This window comes from Pristis pectinata, chromosome 29, assembly GCF_009764475.1.
Source record: "Pristis pectinata isolate sPriPec2 chromosome 29, sPriPec2.1.pri, whole genome shotgun sequence".
In the NCBI taxonomy this organism is placed as follows: domain Eukaryota; kingdom Metazoa; phylum Chordata; class Chondrichthyes; order Rhinopristiformes; family Pristidae; genus Pristis; species Pristis pectinata.
The window spans coordinates 15,299,280-15,319,153 of NC_067433.1; the positions used below are offsets into that span (position 1 = coordinate 15,299,280).

At 46.3% G+C, this 19,874-nt stretch overlaps 2 protein-coding genes across 5 annotated transcripts in view; one reads left to right on the forward strand and one right to left on the reverse strand.

Annotated features, from left to right (window-relative positions):
- Positions 1-11,004, forward strand: part of LOC127584375 (phospholipase DDHD2-like) — a 42,498-nt gene extending 31,494 nt beyond the window's left edge. For all 3 annotated transcript variants that reach the window (XM_052041148.1, XM_052041149.1, XM_052041147.1), the window contains 5 exons: positions 2,619-2,774; positions 3,803-3,905; positions 7,180-7,347; positions 8,154-8,313; positions 9,159-11,004. In XM_052041148.1, coding sequence (XP_051897108.1) covers positions 2,619-2,774; positions 3,803-3,905; positions 7,180-7,347; positions 8,154-8,313; positions 9,159-9,240 — 669 coding nt within the window. In that variant the 3' untranslated portion in view covers positions 9,241-11,004. The remainder of the gene's footprint in view (positions 1-2,618; positions 2,775-3,802; positions 3,906-7,179; positions 7,348-8,153; positions 8,314-9,158) is intronic.
- A 4,980-nt stretch (positions 11,005-15,984) lies between these two features.
- LOC127584293 (phospholipid phosphatase 4-like) overlaps positions 15,985-19,874 on the reverse strand; it is a 40,277-nt gene continuing 36,387 nt past the window's right edge. For both annotated transcript variants that reach the window (XM_052040965.1, XM_052040964.1), the window contains exon 8: positions 15,985-19,037. In XM_052040965.1, coding sequence (XP_051896925.1) covers positions 18,871-19,037 — 167 coding nt within the window. In that variant the 3' untranslated portion in view covers positions 15,985-18,870. The remainder of the gene's footprint in view (positions 19,038-19,874) is intronic.

The following is a 19,874-nucleotide window of genomic DNA, read 5'->3' on the forward strand; positions in this document are numbered from 1 at the left end:
TGGAGGAGGAGAGCAGGCACCTTGAGTAAATGCAAACTACAAATGGCAGCAATGGCTTTTATACCCCAGTCCTTGCTTGGTCTAGTTTATAGACTGTCAACGACTGTAAACATGGATGGGATTGCTGGTCAGTAATCCCAAGCTAAGGATTTCATTTCTGCCAAGATCATTGCAGTCAGTGTAAACAGAGACCCTGGGGTCTTGCCTAAGAGTTGGCACGAACTCTGAACCAGCCGTCACGTGCTACATTGGTGGGTACAGAGTCACTCTTCAGAGGAAGACTTTTACAAACGCCGGAGCACTGATCTCATCAGTAAAAGGGAGCACTACCTGTGTTGGGCTGATCCAGTCAACCATCTTTACTGTAATAACTACTTCTTCGTCCATTTTGTCCGTTTGAAGCACAGTCTTGGATCCATCAATAGATTCCTGGTGAATACAGCTCCCTTCTCGAGCTCTTTGTGTGCGTGTCTTCCCTAGTCCATGACGTCTGTGCGATTTCCAGCCAAATGAACTTTCAGTATGTGCGTGATGCTTTTCTTGCCTTTGAACTAGTTTATGTAATTTAACTGGGCAATGTAACTCATTGTCTGGTTAGTGTGGAGTTGTTCATAAACAGTAATTACATCTTGAACATTTAAAACAAGAATTGTAGATTTTGGGAAAACTGAAGCAAACAGAAGACACGAGGTCCTGCAGATGCTGGAATCTGCAGCAACACACACAACGTGCTGGAGGAACTCAGCAGGTCAGGCAGCATCTATGGAGGGAAATAAACAGTCAACATTTCGAGTTGAGACCCTTCATCAGGGTAGAAAATGAAGAGGGCAGAAGCCAGAGAATAAGAAGATGGGGGCAGGGGGAGGAGTGCAGGCTGGCAGGTGATAGGTGAGGGGGGGGGAGTAGCAAACAGAAGATGCTGGAAGAACTCAGCAAGTTGGGTAGCATCTGTGGAGAGAAACGGTTCCCATTTCAGGTCAAAGTTGCTGAGTGTTTCCAGTAACTATCTTTGTCCCTTGATCTGTGTTGTTTAAGGCAATTGCAAATAACATGCCTCATTCAACCAGCGGAAATACCCATGGCCGAGTATCTCTGTGCGTTGTAAATCTTCAATGATTCCAAAAGTGATTCAAGTTAAGTTTTTTTTTAATTGAATCTTTTGCTTTGTCCCACACGATGATGAACCAAAAAGTGCCGAGTGCTGAATTCACTGTCCACGCTCTTGTATCTCCAGACCAGCTGCTAAACATTTCATTCCAAGTTCTATCCAGAGAGTCAATGTCTTTGTATGGGTTGACTTCTTGTCTCCTTTTGTACCAGTGAATATTTTCTGTTAAAACCAAAGCTAAGTATTGCTGGAAATCTGGAATGGAATAGCTGAACGTAAGCAGCAGTTCAGGCAATGTCTGTGTAGCGAGAAATGGAGGCAACAGAGGCGGTGCTGTAGCTACTATTGGCAATGATTCTGCTGTTCAGATGTACTTTTCCTTTGGAGAAGTTAAAGATGTAATGGCCTTTGGCCAAACTCAGAGCCAGGGATGGGGAGGTGAATGAACATGAAGATGTAGAATAGGATGGGTGCCAGAGAAGATTTAAATGACAGGAGAGTGCAAACCAAAGTTGGGTGGTAATGGGGCAGTAAAAGAGTCAAAGTGTGGGATGAGAGGAAAAGTACACCTTGAGCTGCAGAATCATTGCCGGTAGCTGCTGAGCAACAGAGGCAGAGAAGGAAGAGTGGTTAGGCTGGCAAGTTGCTTGTTCATATTGAAGCCCAGAACTGTGACTCTCGGTTGGTTTGCATTTGAGGAGGAACAAGCTGGAAGCAAAAGTAGGTTGTCCACTGTTTGGGTGGGGTGGGGAAGTAGATTGAAAGGTACTGGTATTTGAAACATAATGGATCACTACAAGTTAACATAGTGATTAAAACAAGCAATTAAAGAGCCAAATGAAATGTTAGCCTTTATTACTAGAGGGTTTGAATTCAAGAATGAAGACATCTTACTGAAATTATGTAGGGCTCTGATGAGACTACATCTGGCCTTTTGAGGCCAGGTTTGGTCCCCCTGCCCAAGGAGGACAAGAATACAGCGATGGAGAGAATGCAACAAAGTTTCACCAGATTCATCTCTCTTTTTTTTCTTCTGTCTTTCTTTTTTTTTAGTCTCAATGTCTGAGAATTGACAAATTTCATATCCATGTGCAAGGACTAATGCCTCGCCTCAGCCCCCAGTTCGGCAACGTGGTGTTTAACTTTCCAGCCAACAGTGTCTCAGCATCTTCCCCGCCAACCCACAAAGGAGCTGTGCCCATTCCCTTTGGTCCTGTCATCCTTGGTATCATTTGGTGAAGGTTTTGAGCAGAAGGAGTATGAGCTAATAGCTTCCCTGCGAAAGGAGATGTGCTGTCTGGTTCCATGTTAAAATTTACAAGGAATAAAGAATGGTTAGGGCACAGAAGGTGGCCATTCGGCCCATTGTATCTGCACTGGGTCTTTACCAGACCAAGTCTCTTGTCCGCCCTAGCCCTTTCACTGTAGCCTTGCAAATTTTTCTATGCTGTATATCCATTCAAATCCCTTTCTTTAATTCCATCTCCACCGCCCCCCCCCCCCCCCAAAGGTTTTGGTAAATTATCCACGTCTGAACTTCGAGCCTGAGGTCTTCTTTGCATTCGGCTCGCCCATCGGAATGTTTCTGACTGTCCGAGGACTGAAGAGGATCGATCCCAACTACAGGTTCCCGACGTGCAGGAGATTCTTCAACATCTACCACCCTGTAAGTACCGGCTCCACCGTCTTGGCAAGAATAACAGTAGAAAGTTAGTGAGGAAACCCTTAATATCCATTCCGTGTTCCTGGTGTGCTGTTTTAATAGAGACCTTGACCTTGAGTAGTAGACGACATGTTTTCAAATGGGCGAGGCATAAAATGATCCCGCATTGATTTATGGTTTTGAAGTTGTCTCTTGAAGAGTTAAACCACTATCATGATAACTTTAAGGAGTTTGATACGAAGCTTCAAATAATTTTTTTTAAAAAGGCAATCTGAAATTAAAACAGAAAATGCTGCAAACACTCGGCAGGTCAGGCAGCATCTGTGGGGAGAGAAATAAGAGTTAACGTTTCATGTGGAAGAACCTTCAGTTAAACTGGGAAGAAGAGAAAATTAGTTGAGTTTTGAGTTGCAGGAGGGAGGGGGTGACAGGGCAAAGGGATTATCTCTGGTAAACTGAGGCTGGGGTTACCATGGGGATAAGCTGCTGATGAAGCCATCAAATTGATGAGAGTGGTGTGTGTGAAAGGGAAAAGGAGCATGTGTAAAGCTTTGGAATTGGTTGAGCAATCTGGTGCTGGATTGCCCAGTCAGACAGTGGCACAGCGGGTAGAGCCGCTGCCTCTCAGCGCCAGAGACCCGAGGTCAGGATTTGCATGTTCTCCCTGTGACCACGTGGGTTTCCACCCACGTCCAAACATCCCATGTGCAGATTGGTAGGTTAATTGGCTGCTGTGAATTGCCCCTAGTGTGTGGGTGAGTGGTAGAATATAGGGAAGGGTGGTTAGCTGGAACGTGGGGAGAATAAATGGGGTGAGTGTTAGTGGGTACTTGAAGGTCAGTGCGGACAGTGGACCCGCAGCCTGTTTCTGTGCTCTATGGATTGGACTCTGTAACCAGCTCGGCTCACCTGAGGTGTCTCTCCTGATTGATCCCTTCTTCCAGAACGTGATGGGTTTGAAACTAGAATTGGTCCAAGGAATGTCAGAGGTTCTGTGGTGATGGTGAATGTCTTCCTTTTGCCCTCTGTAGTTTGACCCTGTCGCCTACAGGCTTGAACCCATGATCGTCCCTGAGGTGGAGCTGGAGCCCATGCTGATTCCCCATCACAAGGGCAGGAAGAGGATGCACCTGGGTAAGGCACCTGTGCAGTGGTCAGGACCTAACAACACACCTGTTGGTGAGCACAAGGTCTGACCATGTTTTCCCCAGTGACGAGTTACTGGCCACATATACTTGGAGATCACGTGCTCCTGCTCAGAGTTGAGGTGGATCTCGGCTTCCCTTGCTGCTGAAGTCTCATTGTACAGGTGGTACTGTAGAGGGCCAGAGAATGCTATGTGACATATTGTACTTGGCCATCCTTCCTTGAAGGAACCACCCAGTGAAGTCCCATTCTCCTTTCCCATAACCCACACAGGGTGTAACCCAATCCTCCCACTTAAGACCTCTGGCAGGAGACCATGGCTGTGTCTCTACCTGGGAGCAGTCACCCAGACTGGTACCAGTGCCCAATGCTTGTGGCACCCCAGAACAGATCCTTTGGTAAGGGCACTGCTGGAGGGCTGCCTGTTCTGGTGCCCAAAGAACCACTGAGTGATGGAACACTTTCAATCCATCCACTTCTTCTGACTTAATTTTCCTCCCTGTCCCCCACCCTTATTTTGTGATTCTTTAGCAATGTGTTGTCTTTGGCTGTGGCTCAGATTATGAATTTGAATCCAGTTGCTGTGGACCAACCACACACACACCTTGGCCAATCCTCCAGTGCAGTACTGAGGGCATGCTGTATTGTCAACAGTGCTGCCTTTTGGATTAAGTGTTTAAAATGGGCCCTGTCTTTCTCCTTCCCGGGCAGATGTAGTAGAGCCCATGGCATCAATGGAAGAAAGTGGGAGGCTTTTCTCCCCAGTGTCTTCCTTTTTTTTTGAATTAGAACATACCACATTACAGCACAGTACAGGCCCTTCGGCCCAAGATGTTGTGCCAACATTTTATCCTGCTCTAAAATCTATCTAACTCTTGCCTCCTACGTAGCCCCCTATTTTTCTATCATTCATGTGGCTATCTAAGAGTCTCTTAAATGTCCCTAATGTATCTGGCCCCACAACCTCTGCTGGCAGTGCGTTCCACACACCCACCACTCTGTATGTAATAAAAAAAAATTACCTCTGACATCCCCCTTGTATCTTCCTCCAATCACCTTAAAATTATGCCCCCTCATGTTAGCCATTTTCACCCTGGGAATAAGTCTCTGACTGTTCACTCGATCTATGCCTCATGTACACCTCTATCAAGTCACCTCTCATCCTCCTCCTCTCCGAAGAGAAAAGCCCTAACTCACTCAACCTATCCTCATAAGACGTGCTCTCCAATTAATTCATTTCCCAGAATCTCAGCATTATTGGAGATGCCAGCATTTATTGCCTGTCCTTAATTGCCCTCGACAAGGTGATGGTGAGCTGCCTACAACTGAGGACTTACTAGGCCTTTTCACAGAGCCATCCCACATGGAGTGAGTCTGGAGTCACTTGCCATCCAGACTGTGTAAAGAGGGCAGATTTACTTCTCTGAAGAAAATCAACCAGATGGTGGTGTGTTTTTTTTTGTGTACAACAATCTAGTAGTTGGGTTTTGTGGTCATCGTTGCTAAGACTAGTTGGTGTTTTCATGAACAGAATTTAAATTCCCTTGAATTTAAAGTCCTGGTTAGTATCTGTCTCTCCAACGGTTCTTGATCATTTTCCCATTGTTGTTGGTGAGAGTCCATCCTCAAGTTTCATCAGTTCCGACAGTGACCAGAATTACTTTCATGTTTGGGACGTCCCAGAACATTCTGCCTAAGAGTTGTGAAAGCCTTTGTAGAAATGAAAATAAATGTTGCATTAAATAAGATCATAAAGACCATAAGATATAGGAGCAGAATTAGGCCATTCGGCCCATCGAGTTTACTCCGCCATTCAATCATGGCCGAACTTTTTCAACCCCGTTCTCCTGCCTTCTCCCCATAACCCTTAACCCCCTTACGAATCAAGAACCCATCAATCTCTGCCCTAAATACACCCAATGACTTGGCCTCCAGAACCATCTGTGGCAACGAATTCCACAGATTTTCCACCCTCTAGTTGAAGAAATTCCCCCTCATCTCAGTATTAAAGGGACGTTCCTTTATACTGAGGCTGTGCCCTCGAATCCGAGACTCTCCTAGTAACGGAAACATCCTCTCTGCGTCAGGATTGTCCCTGCCCGGTCGCACTGCTTGTCCACGAGCCAATCACTGGGCATGTGGTTTGTCAGGGCTGTGTGCAGCGTCAGCACTGAACCAGCACACTGAGAGAAAGGGTTGTTGCATGCAGTTGAATGTCATTTTCAAAAGAAAACAAGTGTTGATCAATCATCGAGTCTTTCTGTTTGGAGGGGAGTGGGAGAAGTATGAAGATTGGCCTTCCAATCTATCTCTACGAGCTGCAGGGCTTGAGTTATAAGAGAAGGCTGAGACTTATTACCCTGGAGCATAGGAGGCTGAGGGGTGACCCTTCAGAGTTGTATAAAATCTTAAGGGCTGTAGATAAGGTGGATGGCCATAGTCTTTTTCCCAAAACTGGAGGACATTGATTTAAGGTGAGAGTGGTAAGATTTAAAAGGGACTGGAGGGGCAAGTTTTTCACACAGAGGGAACTGCCTGAGGAAGCTGTAGAGGTGGGTACAATTACAAGCATTTAAAAGACTCTTAAGCAGATACAGGGAGAGGAAAGATTTTGAGGGATATGGGCCAAATGCAGGCAAATGGGACTGGCTTGGATAGACATCTTGGTTGGTATGGGTGAGTTGGGCCGAAGGGCCTGTGTAGTTTGCTGTCCTTTGTTGAAAGGGATTTTCAGTGCAGGAGTAAGGAAATCCCCCTCCATTTGTACTGGGTCTTGGTGAGATCCCACTGGGATACAAGGTGCCGTGTCACTCTCTCTCTGGTTTGGAGTTTGGTTCTGCATGGATTAATTGGTTCAGGGGGTTTATCCTGAGGAGAGCTCAAATGAGGTGATTAGAGAACAAGAGGGGGACTCCTTTAGATGGAGGGGATTCAGAGGAAGGTTTTGAGCGGGTGCTGCGGGATCGCTTCCTCTGGATGAAGAGTCAAGAACCAGGGACAATCTCAATAATGGGTCAGTTGTTTAAGACGGAGAAGAGGAGAAATTTCTTCACCGATCTGCTCTCTGCATTGTTGTGGATCTCGACTGTTGAGTATATTTGAGCCTGAAAAAGAGGGAATTGAGAGATGTGGCCACTGGGTCATTCATGGATAGACTGAGTGGGGAAAGCAGACTGGAGGGGGCTGAATGGCCAGCTTGTGCTGCTGAGACTGGTGCGTTGAGGTTGATTTGTTTCACTGTGCTTTCTTTGTGTCCCAACAGAACTGAAGGACAGCCTGACGCGGATGGGCTCCGACCTGAAGAATGGCCTGTTCTGCTCACTGCGGAACGCCTGGCAGTCCTTTACCCGGATCCAGTCCCCCATGCCCCCCCAGCTGCTGCCTGACGCGACTGCGGTGCCCAATGAGCCAGTGGCCAACGAGAGCGAAGGTGGGACCGTCCCCCTGTGGCTCCACGCATGCTTTGGAACTCCCCGCACCCCAACGACGAACGCTGCCCAAACACTGCCTGTCCCTTTCCAAAGGAGTCCAGATGTCCATCGGGAAGCGTTGGTCCCGGCTGGGAGGGGAGGTGGACCCAAAGCAGGAGAGACACATTCGAGTCACTGAGAGATCGGGGTCACCGGGCGAATTAATGATGAGCCTCCCTCCAGTGGGGCAGGTCCCACTCCAGCAGCTTGTGTGAAGGACATCTGGTCTCTGTGGCCAAGGGGCTGGAGCCTAGTGTCGGGTTTGGGTCCAGTGCCCAGAAAGGGCGGCTGGTCCCCGCTCTGAGTGTCACAAGTAGGAGGGGGAGAGGGCTCCCCAACCCCTTGGCCCTGCTCAGAAGGCTGCAATGTCCATGTCTCCTGATTAGCCTCAGAGTCCAACTATACTGTGTGCACACCTCAACTGAGCATCCACTGCCCTCTGCAGCACCACACCAACTCTCGACAACCCTCCCGCCTCACCTATCCTCCCCTGCATCCCACTCTGCGTGTTCTCTCTGTCTCCCTCTGTGTGTGTGTGTGTGTGTGTGTGTGTGTGTGTGTGTGTGTGTTGTCGCTCTGTCCCAACCCACTCCCTGTTGTTCTAGATCACTGATATTCCAGACAGGACTGTGCAGTAACCCACGGCCCGTCACAGGACAGAGTGCTGCCGCCCCCCTGTGAGCAGAATTACTGCCTGGGATGTTGAACTGGCCCACCACCCTGCCGCCCCTCTCCATTCTAACCCACGCCTGTTGCTATTTTTAAGCTGGATCGGACATGGACGGGAGTGGCTCCCTGCAGCAGGAGGAGGAGATCAAGATCGGGATGTTAAATGGCGGGCAGCGCATTGATTACGTGCTGCAGGAGAAGCCCATTGAGAGCTTCAACGAGTACCTCTTCGCTCTCCAGAGCCACCTCTGTTACTGGTAGGGGGCCACAATGGTGCTGTAGATGAGGGAGACTCCTCCCAGCGGTCCAGTTGGTGGGGTGTTGGTCCATGGGGTGGACCACGTGTCAGAGGAGTGGAGCAAACACTGGCCGCATCCTCTCGTCCCTCGAGTCGGGAAGGTCGTGAGTTGGAGCACAGCCCAGGTGCTTGAGCAGCACGTTGTGGGCCAGTTGCCCAGAGCAGTCAGCAGTGCTGACGTGCAGGTGAAACATCTTAAGAAGCATCTGAATCACCAAGGCATGGAGGCTATGGATCTAATGTGGGTAAATGGGATTAGTGTTAGGTACACTGGCAGCATAGATATGGTGGGCCGAAGGGCCTGTTTCTGTGCTGTATGACTCCATGAAACAAGTGCAGTCACGTGGACGTAAAAGATCCCATGGCACTTCCTCTGAAGAGTAGGGGAGTTGCCCTGTATTATTCTAACACAGGACGTCCCAGGCAAGGCTAGCATTCATTGCCCATTCCCAAATGTGTCCTTCTGGACACCTCCGAGGGCTCTCAAGGATCTGCCCAAATTGGTCACCCTTCGACCAACGTTTCTAAGACGGCTCCTCTGGTTGTTGTTCATGGCGACTTTACATAAATTGGCCGGGACGCTTCCTGCATCACAGCAGCAACTTAACTTTGAATGAAATTCCTTGGTCATAACGTGCTGTTGGGTGAACTGTAAGGCCAGCTGGCAATGCACAAAGTTCTGCAGACTTTCTGCAGTTGCTTTTGGATTTGTATTTTGAATGTCTGCCCAACAATTAAATTGACTTGTTTTATTTCCAATGTTCCCAGTTTTTTGAAAGTTAACTGTGGTTTCTTGTCCTGTAGGGAATCTGAGGACACAGCTCTACTAATTCTGAAGGAGATTTATCAAACACTTGGTGTCAGCCTTGAACAAGCACAGCACTAACAGAGACCTGCACCAGTGGGGATGGAGATCTCCGAACACGCCCCAACGCTGGCAGAGTTGGAATCGCCAGTGCACCCAACATGACCCCATTCCTTGTTTTTCTTTCCTCTTCCTTCCTTCCAAGCGAAGCTGCTAATCCTGAAGGTGTTGAGGACTTCCATTAACTTCTCTGTAACAAATGAGGTTGGTTGCCAAATGCATTGGAACGCCTGTCTGTCTGAAGTTTGGATTTTGAGCAATGCAGGGTGTCTGCAACCAGCAGATGCAGGGGAGGGAACCTCTCCAAAAATTGCATTGAAGGCACTGTTGTCTGTAACCTGCCCACAAACATTATCAGTGCTGGCATCCAATTAACAGGATTAACTTTAGTCAGTGATGTGGTCTTCAGCATCGGAAAGAGTGTGGTCTGTGATGGAGTTTGATGTTGGAGCTGTTACTACAGACCAGGTAACGCAGACTTGTTTATCCATTTGTTTCCTGGTTTGGATTGTAAATGCACTTTTAATCTGAGTGTGGATTTAAGACTTGAAATATTCTGATTTACTTGCATCATCACTTTGCAACCAAGTGTCCCATGGGGCTCATGACTAAACCACTTTGTAACATTGTTTTTGAGTTCCCATGCTCACTTTTTGTCCTTGTCACCCTGTGGTGTGGCTATTTAGTTCTGGAGCAATTGTAAATGGATCAGATGCACGTTCATTAATGCACCAGCAATAAAGTAACATGTCTGTAATGTAGAAGCAGAGGGTGTTCAGTGAATGTTGGAGAGGTTGGAACTGAGATTGTGACACACAGTGTTTGCCGTTGTTGGAAACTCCAGCACAGCGGCTTTAGAACCAACCAATGGCCATTAACTTGGAAAAGAATTCCTCCCCTTCCTCCCCACCGCCACATCTTTGCTCTCTCTTCCAGTTTCACTTGCGATGCCAAACTGAGTTCTTGTCCAGGAACTTCTTCCCACTGTCCCATCTACAAGGAGTAATGTAACCAAAATGAATTGATTGGCCTGCATGGCAGCTTGCTGTCTACACATTGACTGCCTTTCCAAAGTGTTTCAGATCAGCCGCACAGAGTGTGTGTGGGGGGATAAAAACCTATTTGTATAAAACTTGGTGTCTCATTACAGCTTCCCCCTGAATCTTTTGCCTGGGCTTCCCATTTCTCTCAGTGCGATAGAGATCCTTGGGTTACCACCCCGAAGTCCCGCTTCTCCAAGGTTGGGTGCTGTGGCAGGGAACCAGTTATCAGACCAGTAGCTCCAGGTGTGCTTTGCGACCAAGTACTTGGCTACGTGGATTGGTGGCGGTGCATTGGTAGCCGTGGCACAGAGCTCCACTCCTTTCATAAGAAGTCTGCTCCAGAGATAGCTCCTGTGGAGACCTCCTCCTCTCAGCTCCCGAGAGGCTGGTTCTGTCCTGACCTCTGGTGCGGTCTCCAACAACGGTAAAGCTGCACTGCTGTGGTGGGTGTCTTCTCAGTCTTGTACAAAAGGACGGTCACTGCATCCTAAAATATAAACACCAAGACCCATCTCTGCACCAAATCTCTGAACCCAGGGCTGTAGTCTCACCTCTGGCCTTTCATCTGACTGGGGGCATCTTTCACAGCACTCATCCATTTGAGAAGATGGTTATATCCCATTCACGAGCAGTTGGATCGGCCAGAGGTGGTCCCTGAACCATTGTGGCAGGCACACCAGCTCCTACAGAAACCACCTTCCACAGGAACACCTTCCAGGATCCGTGAGTTCAGTTGAGCAAGTTCAGCACCAGAGTGTGAGTGTGTTAGATGCTGCAGTAATGGTTACCTTTACCATGCCTTGTGTCTGAACAACTAACGCTTTCTACATTCAGTTCAGTCTGCAGAAGACTGTACTTTCTAATTGTGGTGCCTTGGCTAAATCTCTCAGGCACTCTCGCCCTATTGGAATTGGTTTATTATTGTCACTTGTACCGAGGTACAGTGAAAAACTTGTCTTGCATACCGATTGTACAGGTCAGTTCATTACACAGTGTAGTCAGATTGAGTTAGTACAGAGTGCATTGAGGTATGCAATTTTCTGGGAGAAGCAGAACAAAAGAGGTGAAATTGTGAATGACAAAATGAAGCAGCAGCCACCAACTCTAGTGACGCCTGTTCAGTCCTGACCTCCGGTGCTGTCTGTATGGAGTTTGCACCTTCTCCTGCTGACTGGTGGGATAATCCCAGCCAAGTGATTGCCCCTACTTTATTTCCAAGCTTGTACCCCTATGGCCTCCTTTGAAGAGCTTTCTAAGATGACATCCCTCGTTAATGCAGTGATGATCTCCTGAATCAATACTGCAAGGTGCAATATTCTTAATTCCTCCCCATCAAGCCCAAAGCTTCTATACCCTAGAACACTGAGTTGTCAGGCCTGCCCTTCCTTCAACCATGTCTCAGTGATTGAAACAATACAAGACCATAAGATATAGGTGCAGAATTAGGCCGTTCACTCCAAGTCAGCTCCGCCATTCAATCGTGGCTGATGCTTTTGTTTCTCTACCCCATTCTCCTGCCTTCTCCCCGTATCCAATCAAAAATCTTTCAACCTCTGCCTTAAATACATTCAATGACTTGGTCTCCACAGCCATCTCTGGCAATGAGTTCCACTGATTCACTGGAAGAAATTCCTCTTCATCTCAGTTCTAAAGGGAGTTTATTCTGAGGCTGTGCCCTCTGGCCCTAGACTCTGCTACTGATGGAAACTCCTCTCCACATCCACTCTATTCAGGCTTTTCAGTATTCAATATAGTGTAAATATTCCCATGTGCTGATCAAAGCTCTATCTGCCTTACCATTCAGGCTCCTTGTATTAAAATGGATGCAATTTAGCCTTCCAATCCTCCCATATACCTTATCTGCTCTGCCCACCAGATCAACTTAGTTTTACTTCTATATTTGAATGTACTTTCCCAATGCCTCTTCACCTCCTCCACCCCAAATGTAAATCTCTCTGCACTCCATTCCCCTGCCAACTTAGTTTAAACCCTCCCCAACAACATGTGCAAACTCCTTGCAAGGATGTTAGTCCTCTTCCAGTTCGGGTCCTGCTTGTACAGGTCCCACCTACTCCAGAAGCAGTCCCAATGATTCAAAAACCTAAACCCCTCCCTACCTCCCACACCATCCCTTTCCCCACACATTCATCTGCCCTATCCTCCCTTCCCATTCCTACACTCATTTGGTTGAATAAGGAGATAAAAGGAAGTATTTGGCAGTTACAGAGAACGTCTGGAGTATTAAGATGTGGAGGGTGACACTTAGAAAGGAAATTAAGAAGGCAAAGAGGGGTCATGAAAGATCACTGGCAGACAGGATTAAGGTAAATCTGAAAGCATTTTGTATTAAGAACAAAAGAATAACCAGATGGCCCATTAGGGACAAGAGCAGCAATCTGTGCCTGGAGCCAAAAGCATGGTGAGGTCCTAAATGAATACTTTTCACACTTATTACAAAGTCTGTTTAGTAGTTGGGGAATGGAGTGAAGGAGAAGGTGAAATTCTTGTGCAAGTCTCTATAAATAGAAGGTATTTGATGCTTTAGCGAGGGTAAAGGTGGATAAATCCCCAGGGCCAGATGAGATTTACCCCAGGATGCTATGTGAGGGAAGGGAAGAGATTGTTGCAGTTCTGGCTGAGATTTTTAAAATCTTCACTGGCTAAAGTGAGGTAGCAGATGACTTGGAGGACAGCAAATGTGGTTCCCCCTTTTTCAAGAAGGTAATCACAGACCTGTCAGTAGCAGGGCAATTATTGTGCAAACAATTCTGAGGATCTGTGATCACTTGGAAAGGCAGGCACTGATCAGAGATGGCCAGTATGGCATTGTCAACGGCAGATCCTAACTGGCCAATCTGAATATCTTGAGGAGGTAACAAAGTATATTGACAAGGGCAGTGCAGTAGAACATGGATTCAGAAAGGCCTTTGACATGTCCCACATGGGAGAACTGATCCAAAAGGTTAGGAACAGGGCAAGTTGGATCTAAAGTTGGGTTGGCAATAGGAGGCAGGGTGGTGGTAGATGAACACACAGGAAATGCTGGAGGAACTCACCAGGTCAGGCAGCATCTATGGAGGGAAGTGAACTGTTGACATTTCAGACTGAGACCTTTCATCAGGACAGTGATTGTAGAGAGATGTTTTTGTGATTGGATGCCAGTGACAAGTGATGTCCCAGCACCGATCCCTGTGGAACCATTGCTGTTTACAATATACGTAAATGATTTGGATGTAGACGTGGGAGGCATAATCAGCAAGTTTGCAGACAATACAATGATTGGTGGAGGTGTTGATCTGTTGCCTTAGGCTACAGGGTGATATTGATATGTTGGTGAAAGGGCAGATGAAGTTTAATCCTGCTCGATATGAGGTGATGCATTTTGAGCGAACTAATGAGACCAGGACAAACACCATGAATGATAAAGTCTGAGGGAGTAGTGAGGAACAGAGGGACGTTGGTGTGCGAGTCCAAAGATCCTTGAAGGCAACAGGATGGATAGATAACATGGCAGCCAGGATATTGGCCTTCATTAATTGGAGCATTGTATGCAAGAGCAGGGAGGTTATGATCCAACTTTATAGAACGTTGGTCAGACCTCAGCTGGGTGACTGCGTGCAGTTCAGGTCACCACACAAGGAAGGATGTGATAGTGCTGGAGAGAGTGCAGAGGAGATTCACCAGGATGTTGCCTGGGAGGGAACGTTTTAGTTATGAGGACAGGCTGGGTCTGTTCTCCCTGGAGCGGAGGGGGTTTAAGAGGGGACGTGACTGGGGTATGTAAAATTTTATGAGAGATATAGATAAGGTGAAATGTTTCCTGCAGTTACCTTATCAAGGGTGAATGAAACTAGAGGGCATTGATTTTTGGGTAAGGGATGAGAGAGAGCGCGATCTAAGGAGGACCTCTTTCACCCAGAGCATGGTGCGTATCTGGACCACATTGCAGGAGAGAGTAACAGCAGTCACTGACCGCATTTAAGTGTCTTGCATAGACAAGTACCTGGATCACCTAGGCTATGGGCCAAGTACTGGGAGATGGGATTGAATACAGGTGGGTGCCCATTGGCCAGTGTGGATGCGGTGGTCCGAATGGCCTGTCTCCAGGCTGTATGACTCTACATAGTACCATAAGTAAGCCAGAGACTGCAGGCTTGGAGGTCCTGCTCTTTTAATCTGCTTGATTGGTAAGGGAGTTTAGGGTTATAGGGAGAATGACATTGAGGGAAAAAAATCAGCCACGGTTGAATGGCATAGCAGATTGATGGGCTGAATGGCCTAATTCTGCTCCTGTGCCTTTATGGTCTAAGTTTATGTTGGGAGGACCTCATCCCCTATTTCTACCCATGTCATTGGTACTGATGTGACCCATGACCACTGACTGTTCACTCTCCTTCAGAATGTGCTGCTGCTCAGACATACCTAATCCTGGCACCAGGGAAGCAACCCACCATTCGAGAAACTCGTCTGTGGCCTGTCTGTTCCCCTTGCAACCGAGTCCCCAGTGATACCACAAACCTAGCTGTTTTCCCCTGAGGGGACCTCCCTGCCAGCAGTATCCAATGCAGTACATCTGTTTGAAAGGGGGATGGCCACAGGGAACCCTTCACTACTGCTCTGCCCAGTGATCACCCATTGCTTTAATGCCTGTGCAGCCAATTCTTGTTTACTTTAGAAAAAGTAGAATTTAGATTGGAATGTTTAGGCCTGGTTTAAATCTGAACAAAACTTGTGATGCCCAAAATTCATTTTTGGCATCACTAGAAGACCAGCGTTTATTGTCCATCCCCAGTTGTCCTCAACAGTATCAGGTTTAGGCCCAGTGATGATGAAGGAACGGCAATGTTCTTCCCACAGCCCAGATGGCAAGTGCAGTGTTGTTGTCATGCACCTGAAGGCCTCAGCTTTGGGAGGTGCTGTCAGAGTAGCCCGGCTTTGGAACCAAGCAGAAGGGAGTGAATGGAATGTCACATTTAGTTGTTCAGGGTCACAAGACTGTTCAGCATTTGTTTTGAGTTAGTATATTGTTAAACATCCAGCTACATTTAGTACCCTACCTAAGCTGTGATATTGCAGTTTCTGTAACATCTGGCCACTGGGTCATTTTGTAAGCTCAGACATAGTCCTGCTCCTGGAACTTAGCCTATTGATCCAATCCCAGACCCACCTAGTTCTGCACCAGATACTTCCACAAATTACAACATTGTGGAAAAATAGTCTTTAGTTTTGTGGTCTGTCTTGTCTGCAAGAGTAAACATTTCAGTGTAAAATTCATAGTAAATCACCAAATCTACACTACCATCAAAGACCATCTAAATTTTTGCTCAAATCAGTGGATCATGTCTTGCATCTACAAACAAACAGTCTGATTAGAGCTGAGAGTGTCAACACTGAGATGTCTTGGGTTTCATTGTTGTTAATGAAACTGGGATGGGGACAGGAGAGACTACAGATGCTGGAATCTGGAACAACACACAAAACAGTGGAGGAACTCAGCAGGTCAGGCAATATCCATGGAGGGAAATGGACAGTTGATGTTTCAAGTTGAGACCCTTCATCTGATAAACAGTCCAGATGAAGGCACTGGGAGTCTGTTTTTCAAGTAAAAAATAAATGCCTTGTTTCTGGAGAATTAGTGCCAACTTCAATCTTAGCTGTACAGAACAAACATTCAACATCTAAGATATGGTTTATTAACAAATACCATCAAGAAATACAAAGCTTTTTAAATATTGGTCTTAGTTTTATTAGAACACAGAGTTATCCACAGGTTTGATTTTAAATTACTTTGTTCAGGCAGCAATGATCACAGGACTAACACTTCGATCTCCCTTGCATAGACAGTTCAGTCAGTGAATTGATAAATTTGCAAAGATCACAGTTGGCTCTGCATTTTCCACATTCAGTTGAATTTCACGTTCCACGGCAATGGAACAGAAATTTCCCAACATCCATGCATGGCTCTGTGCTTTCCTTTCTTCAGACTAGATTCTGACCTTAGCCTGTTACTGTGTCTGTTCAAAGTTCTGAACAGAAGCAATTAGCTTAGTTATGTACAGTATATCATGTACCGTCACTGCCATTCTGACACGTGACAAACAGGTCCTGCACAAGGCACTATAGAACCACAAGTGGAGACAGCACAACTTACAAGGTCATTACTTTTTCCTGCAGCTGGGCAGTGTTTCTGTTCAGTTAGGTCCTGGTGAAGAGGAATGAAGTGAGTAAGAGTTAGTTTAAGGTCCAACCAGCAGCCTGCCCAACAGGCCAGCAAAACAGTGACGTTGCTGTGGGTATCAGTCATGGTTAAGACATGACAACAATATAATGCAACGTTATTAAAGCTGAACTATGTACAAAAGTGTGCCCTCTGAGCATTTAAAGTCTTGTTGAAAGTGCAAAGCAAATAGTCATGGTGTGTGCATGTACATTTAACTGCACCTAAACATCTCTGCAGTTTTAAAATGGGGTGGGGAGGCTCGTCCGAAGTCTCGTTGGTGCAGTTGTTTGCACCCACCAGAATTATTGGAAATATGGTTTGAGAAAGCATTTTCCTTGCATCATCCTTCAGCACACAGACTCCTACCCCAACACACAAAGGCTTTAGCAGTTGTTCAACCTGCCCAATCCTCACCAGCTCTCTGGAAGAGCAACCCAGCTAGTCCCATTCCCCTGCCTGCTCTCCATAATTGCTGCAAATTCTTGCCTTACAGAATCTTATCCAGCTCTTTGAACGCTACAATAGAATCTGCCTCCTCCACTGCCTGTGGCCGTGCATTCCAGACCCGAACCACTCAGGGCAAGGGGAATTTTTCCCTCGTGTCTCTTTTGCCAATCACCTTCATTCCATGTCCCCTAGTTCGTGACCCTTTCATCAATGGAGGAGGTTCCTTTGAACAATGGATATCCCCTGCCAACAGCCATCTGTAAGTGAAATGTTAATATTATGGTGATAGTCACAGTTAATAGTATTTCTCCTCTCCCCACCTTTACAGCGGAAGGAGGAATCATGGAAACAATACCCAAAATTCTGCATTAAAAACTTGAAGCAAAATAAATATACGAGTCACAGGTTTACCAGCACTTTTGCTTTGCTTTGCAATGCAAAACAGTATACGAAAGTACAATACGCAAGGCTGCAGACTTATGTCCCCATGGAAATAGGTGAAATAGTGCAGTGTGATAAGCAGCCTCAAGAACAATATCCAAATTCCAATAGGAAGGGGGCTTTATCTTCAATCCCTGGTGATCCTCATAATAAGCAGCTACATACATGTGTTGGTCTGGTCCCCTTTTATGACCAGTTAACTGGTGGGATGCAAGTCATAAACTGATTCAATTTATTTCAGTGTTCCCAAGATCAAGAGGAGCTCTGCTATCCTCTTATCATCTGCTATAAATTAAGTTACTGCAAACAAAATGTATGAAATCCTTTCAAAGCCTGTCCACAGACATGTTATAAAAGGGTGCAGTTCTATATTGGATTGTAATCCAAAGGCTAGGAAAAAAAGTTGCCAACAAGTTTAAATCCAACTATCAATAAGTTTAGAATTTCAGTAAAGTTTTGTGTTTTCAATCAAACTGGCCACACAGCTGTGGGTTTCACATTAAAATACACTAGATACAAATGCCCTTCTTCAATCTTAGCCTTTATGTGCCTCAGATGTCCTTTGAAGTAACCTAGCAAACTATTCAGCTGCATCAGAAAGGTCCAACATCATCAGGTCCACAAAAAAAGCTTATTTATATCAAGAGCAGGAGGTGTTGGTAATTCTGTACCAACACCAATCTAAACTTTGATTCCTGACTTGCTGCAGTCACCTGAAACTAGGGGAGGGTTTCAGTCTGCCCTGGAGTGACCAAACAATTGGAATAGAATGTCACTGCAACAGCACAGATGTGACACTGATGCTCATGCACGAGCTGCTCTGCTGTTTTAAGCTTTTATGGTACCAAACTTGGAAATTCAATCTTGGTCTAAAACTAGAAAACTGCAGAGCTTCCCTTATGACGCGGTCACCCAAGGAGCAAGCACATTCCGTAATGTAACTTGTGACAATGACATGTATCAAGAGGCATGCTTCAATGATGATATGCTTTCCTGTGAAATTCATATCAACCACTTGGTCCTGCTGATCATCGCAGAAGAGCAGATTGATGCAATCATTTGCTCCCATTGAGTAATTCCATCATACAAGTCAGTTCGTCAAGGAATTATACTCAAACTATCAGCACCTTAGGAAGGGGAGCTGTCTTGAAATTTCAAAATGCACTTACTTTTTACAACCATGTTGAACTATTGCCTTCACACCATCTATATTTTATTTGCATACTTTTGGTTAAAAAAAATTGGCTCGTTTTTAGAAAAGGTTAAAAAGATCAACCATTTTAACTTCATGAACCAATAAAATCTGAAATGCTCTGGTCTCTTGCTGGTCCATTTAATTCCCTTGTTTTGCACTTCTTTCGGGGCTGTGTATGCATGTGCACTATTACGGTGTTGCAAAAGGTCCCATTATAAATATGTGCAAATGTTGCCTAAAAATAAAAGGAAAGCAAGTTTACATGGCGAGGACAAGGTTGGAGTTGCCTTACTGCGGGCAGCTCATTATACATCCAGTTTGAAGGCAGGGTTGGCAAGCTTGCGCTCCTGTGCCACTGAGAGTTTGGTCTTTGGATAAGGTTTGTGGCACTCGGGGTCTGACAGAGACGGGTAGTGCTGACGGTAGCAGGTGTAGGCCAGAGTTAATCCAATCAGAGAGCCACACAGCACATCTGCAAGACAAAGAAGCACATTTATCATGGAGAACGAACCGGTTTCTTTGCGTACAAATCTACTTTATCGAAGAAAGGCTGCAGTGGTTCTTCACCAGAAAAGTTTGGTGAAAACTCCCACTATTATTAAATAAGAGATATAGCAAAGAACACAATGTAAAACAGACAGTGAAATGTTCCAGTGTTCTTCAGAGGAGAGCTGTTGGACAAAAAGTTGACTTCAGGAAGAAGGAACAGCAAAAATCAAACTGCTGGAGAAGCTCGGGAGGTATGACAGGATCTGTGGAGGGAAATGGACAGTGGGCGTTTCTGATTGAGATCCTTATTCTAGACTGAAAGCGTATAGGAGAGACAGCCAGTGTAAAGAGGTGAGGGAAGGGGTGGAGCAAGAGCTTGCAGGCGGTAGGTGGATCCAGATGAGGTGGGGTGACTGGCAGATGGAGGAGGGAAGAGCAGAAGTAGCGACAGAGGCTGGGAGGTGATAGGTGGAGGCAGCAAAGGACTGCAGATGATGGAATCTAATAGGAAAGGAAGATGGAGCATGGAACCAAATGAGAGAGGTGGGGAGGGCAGATGGGAACAGTGGGAAGAGAGGACCCAGTGGGAGGAGTGTGTGGGTGATGGACAGATGTGGAGGAGGGGAAAGAAACTGGGTGATGGGGGCTGGGAGGGAATATAGGAAGAACTGGATAGATCAGGAGAGAGGAAGGGACAGAGGGGGAGCAGGTTACCTGAAATAGGAGAATTCAATGTTCATGCCGTCGCATTGTAGACTACCCAGGGGGAAGATGACGTGCTGTTCCTCTAGTTTGTGTCTGGCCTCACCCTGGCAGTGGA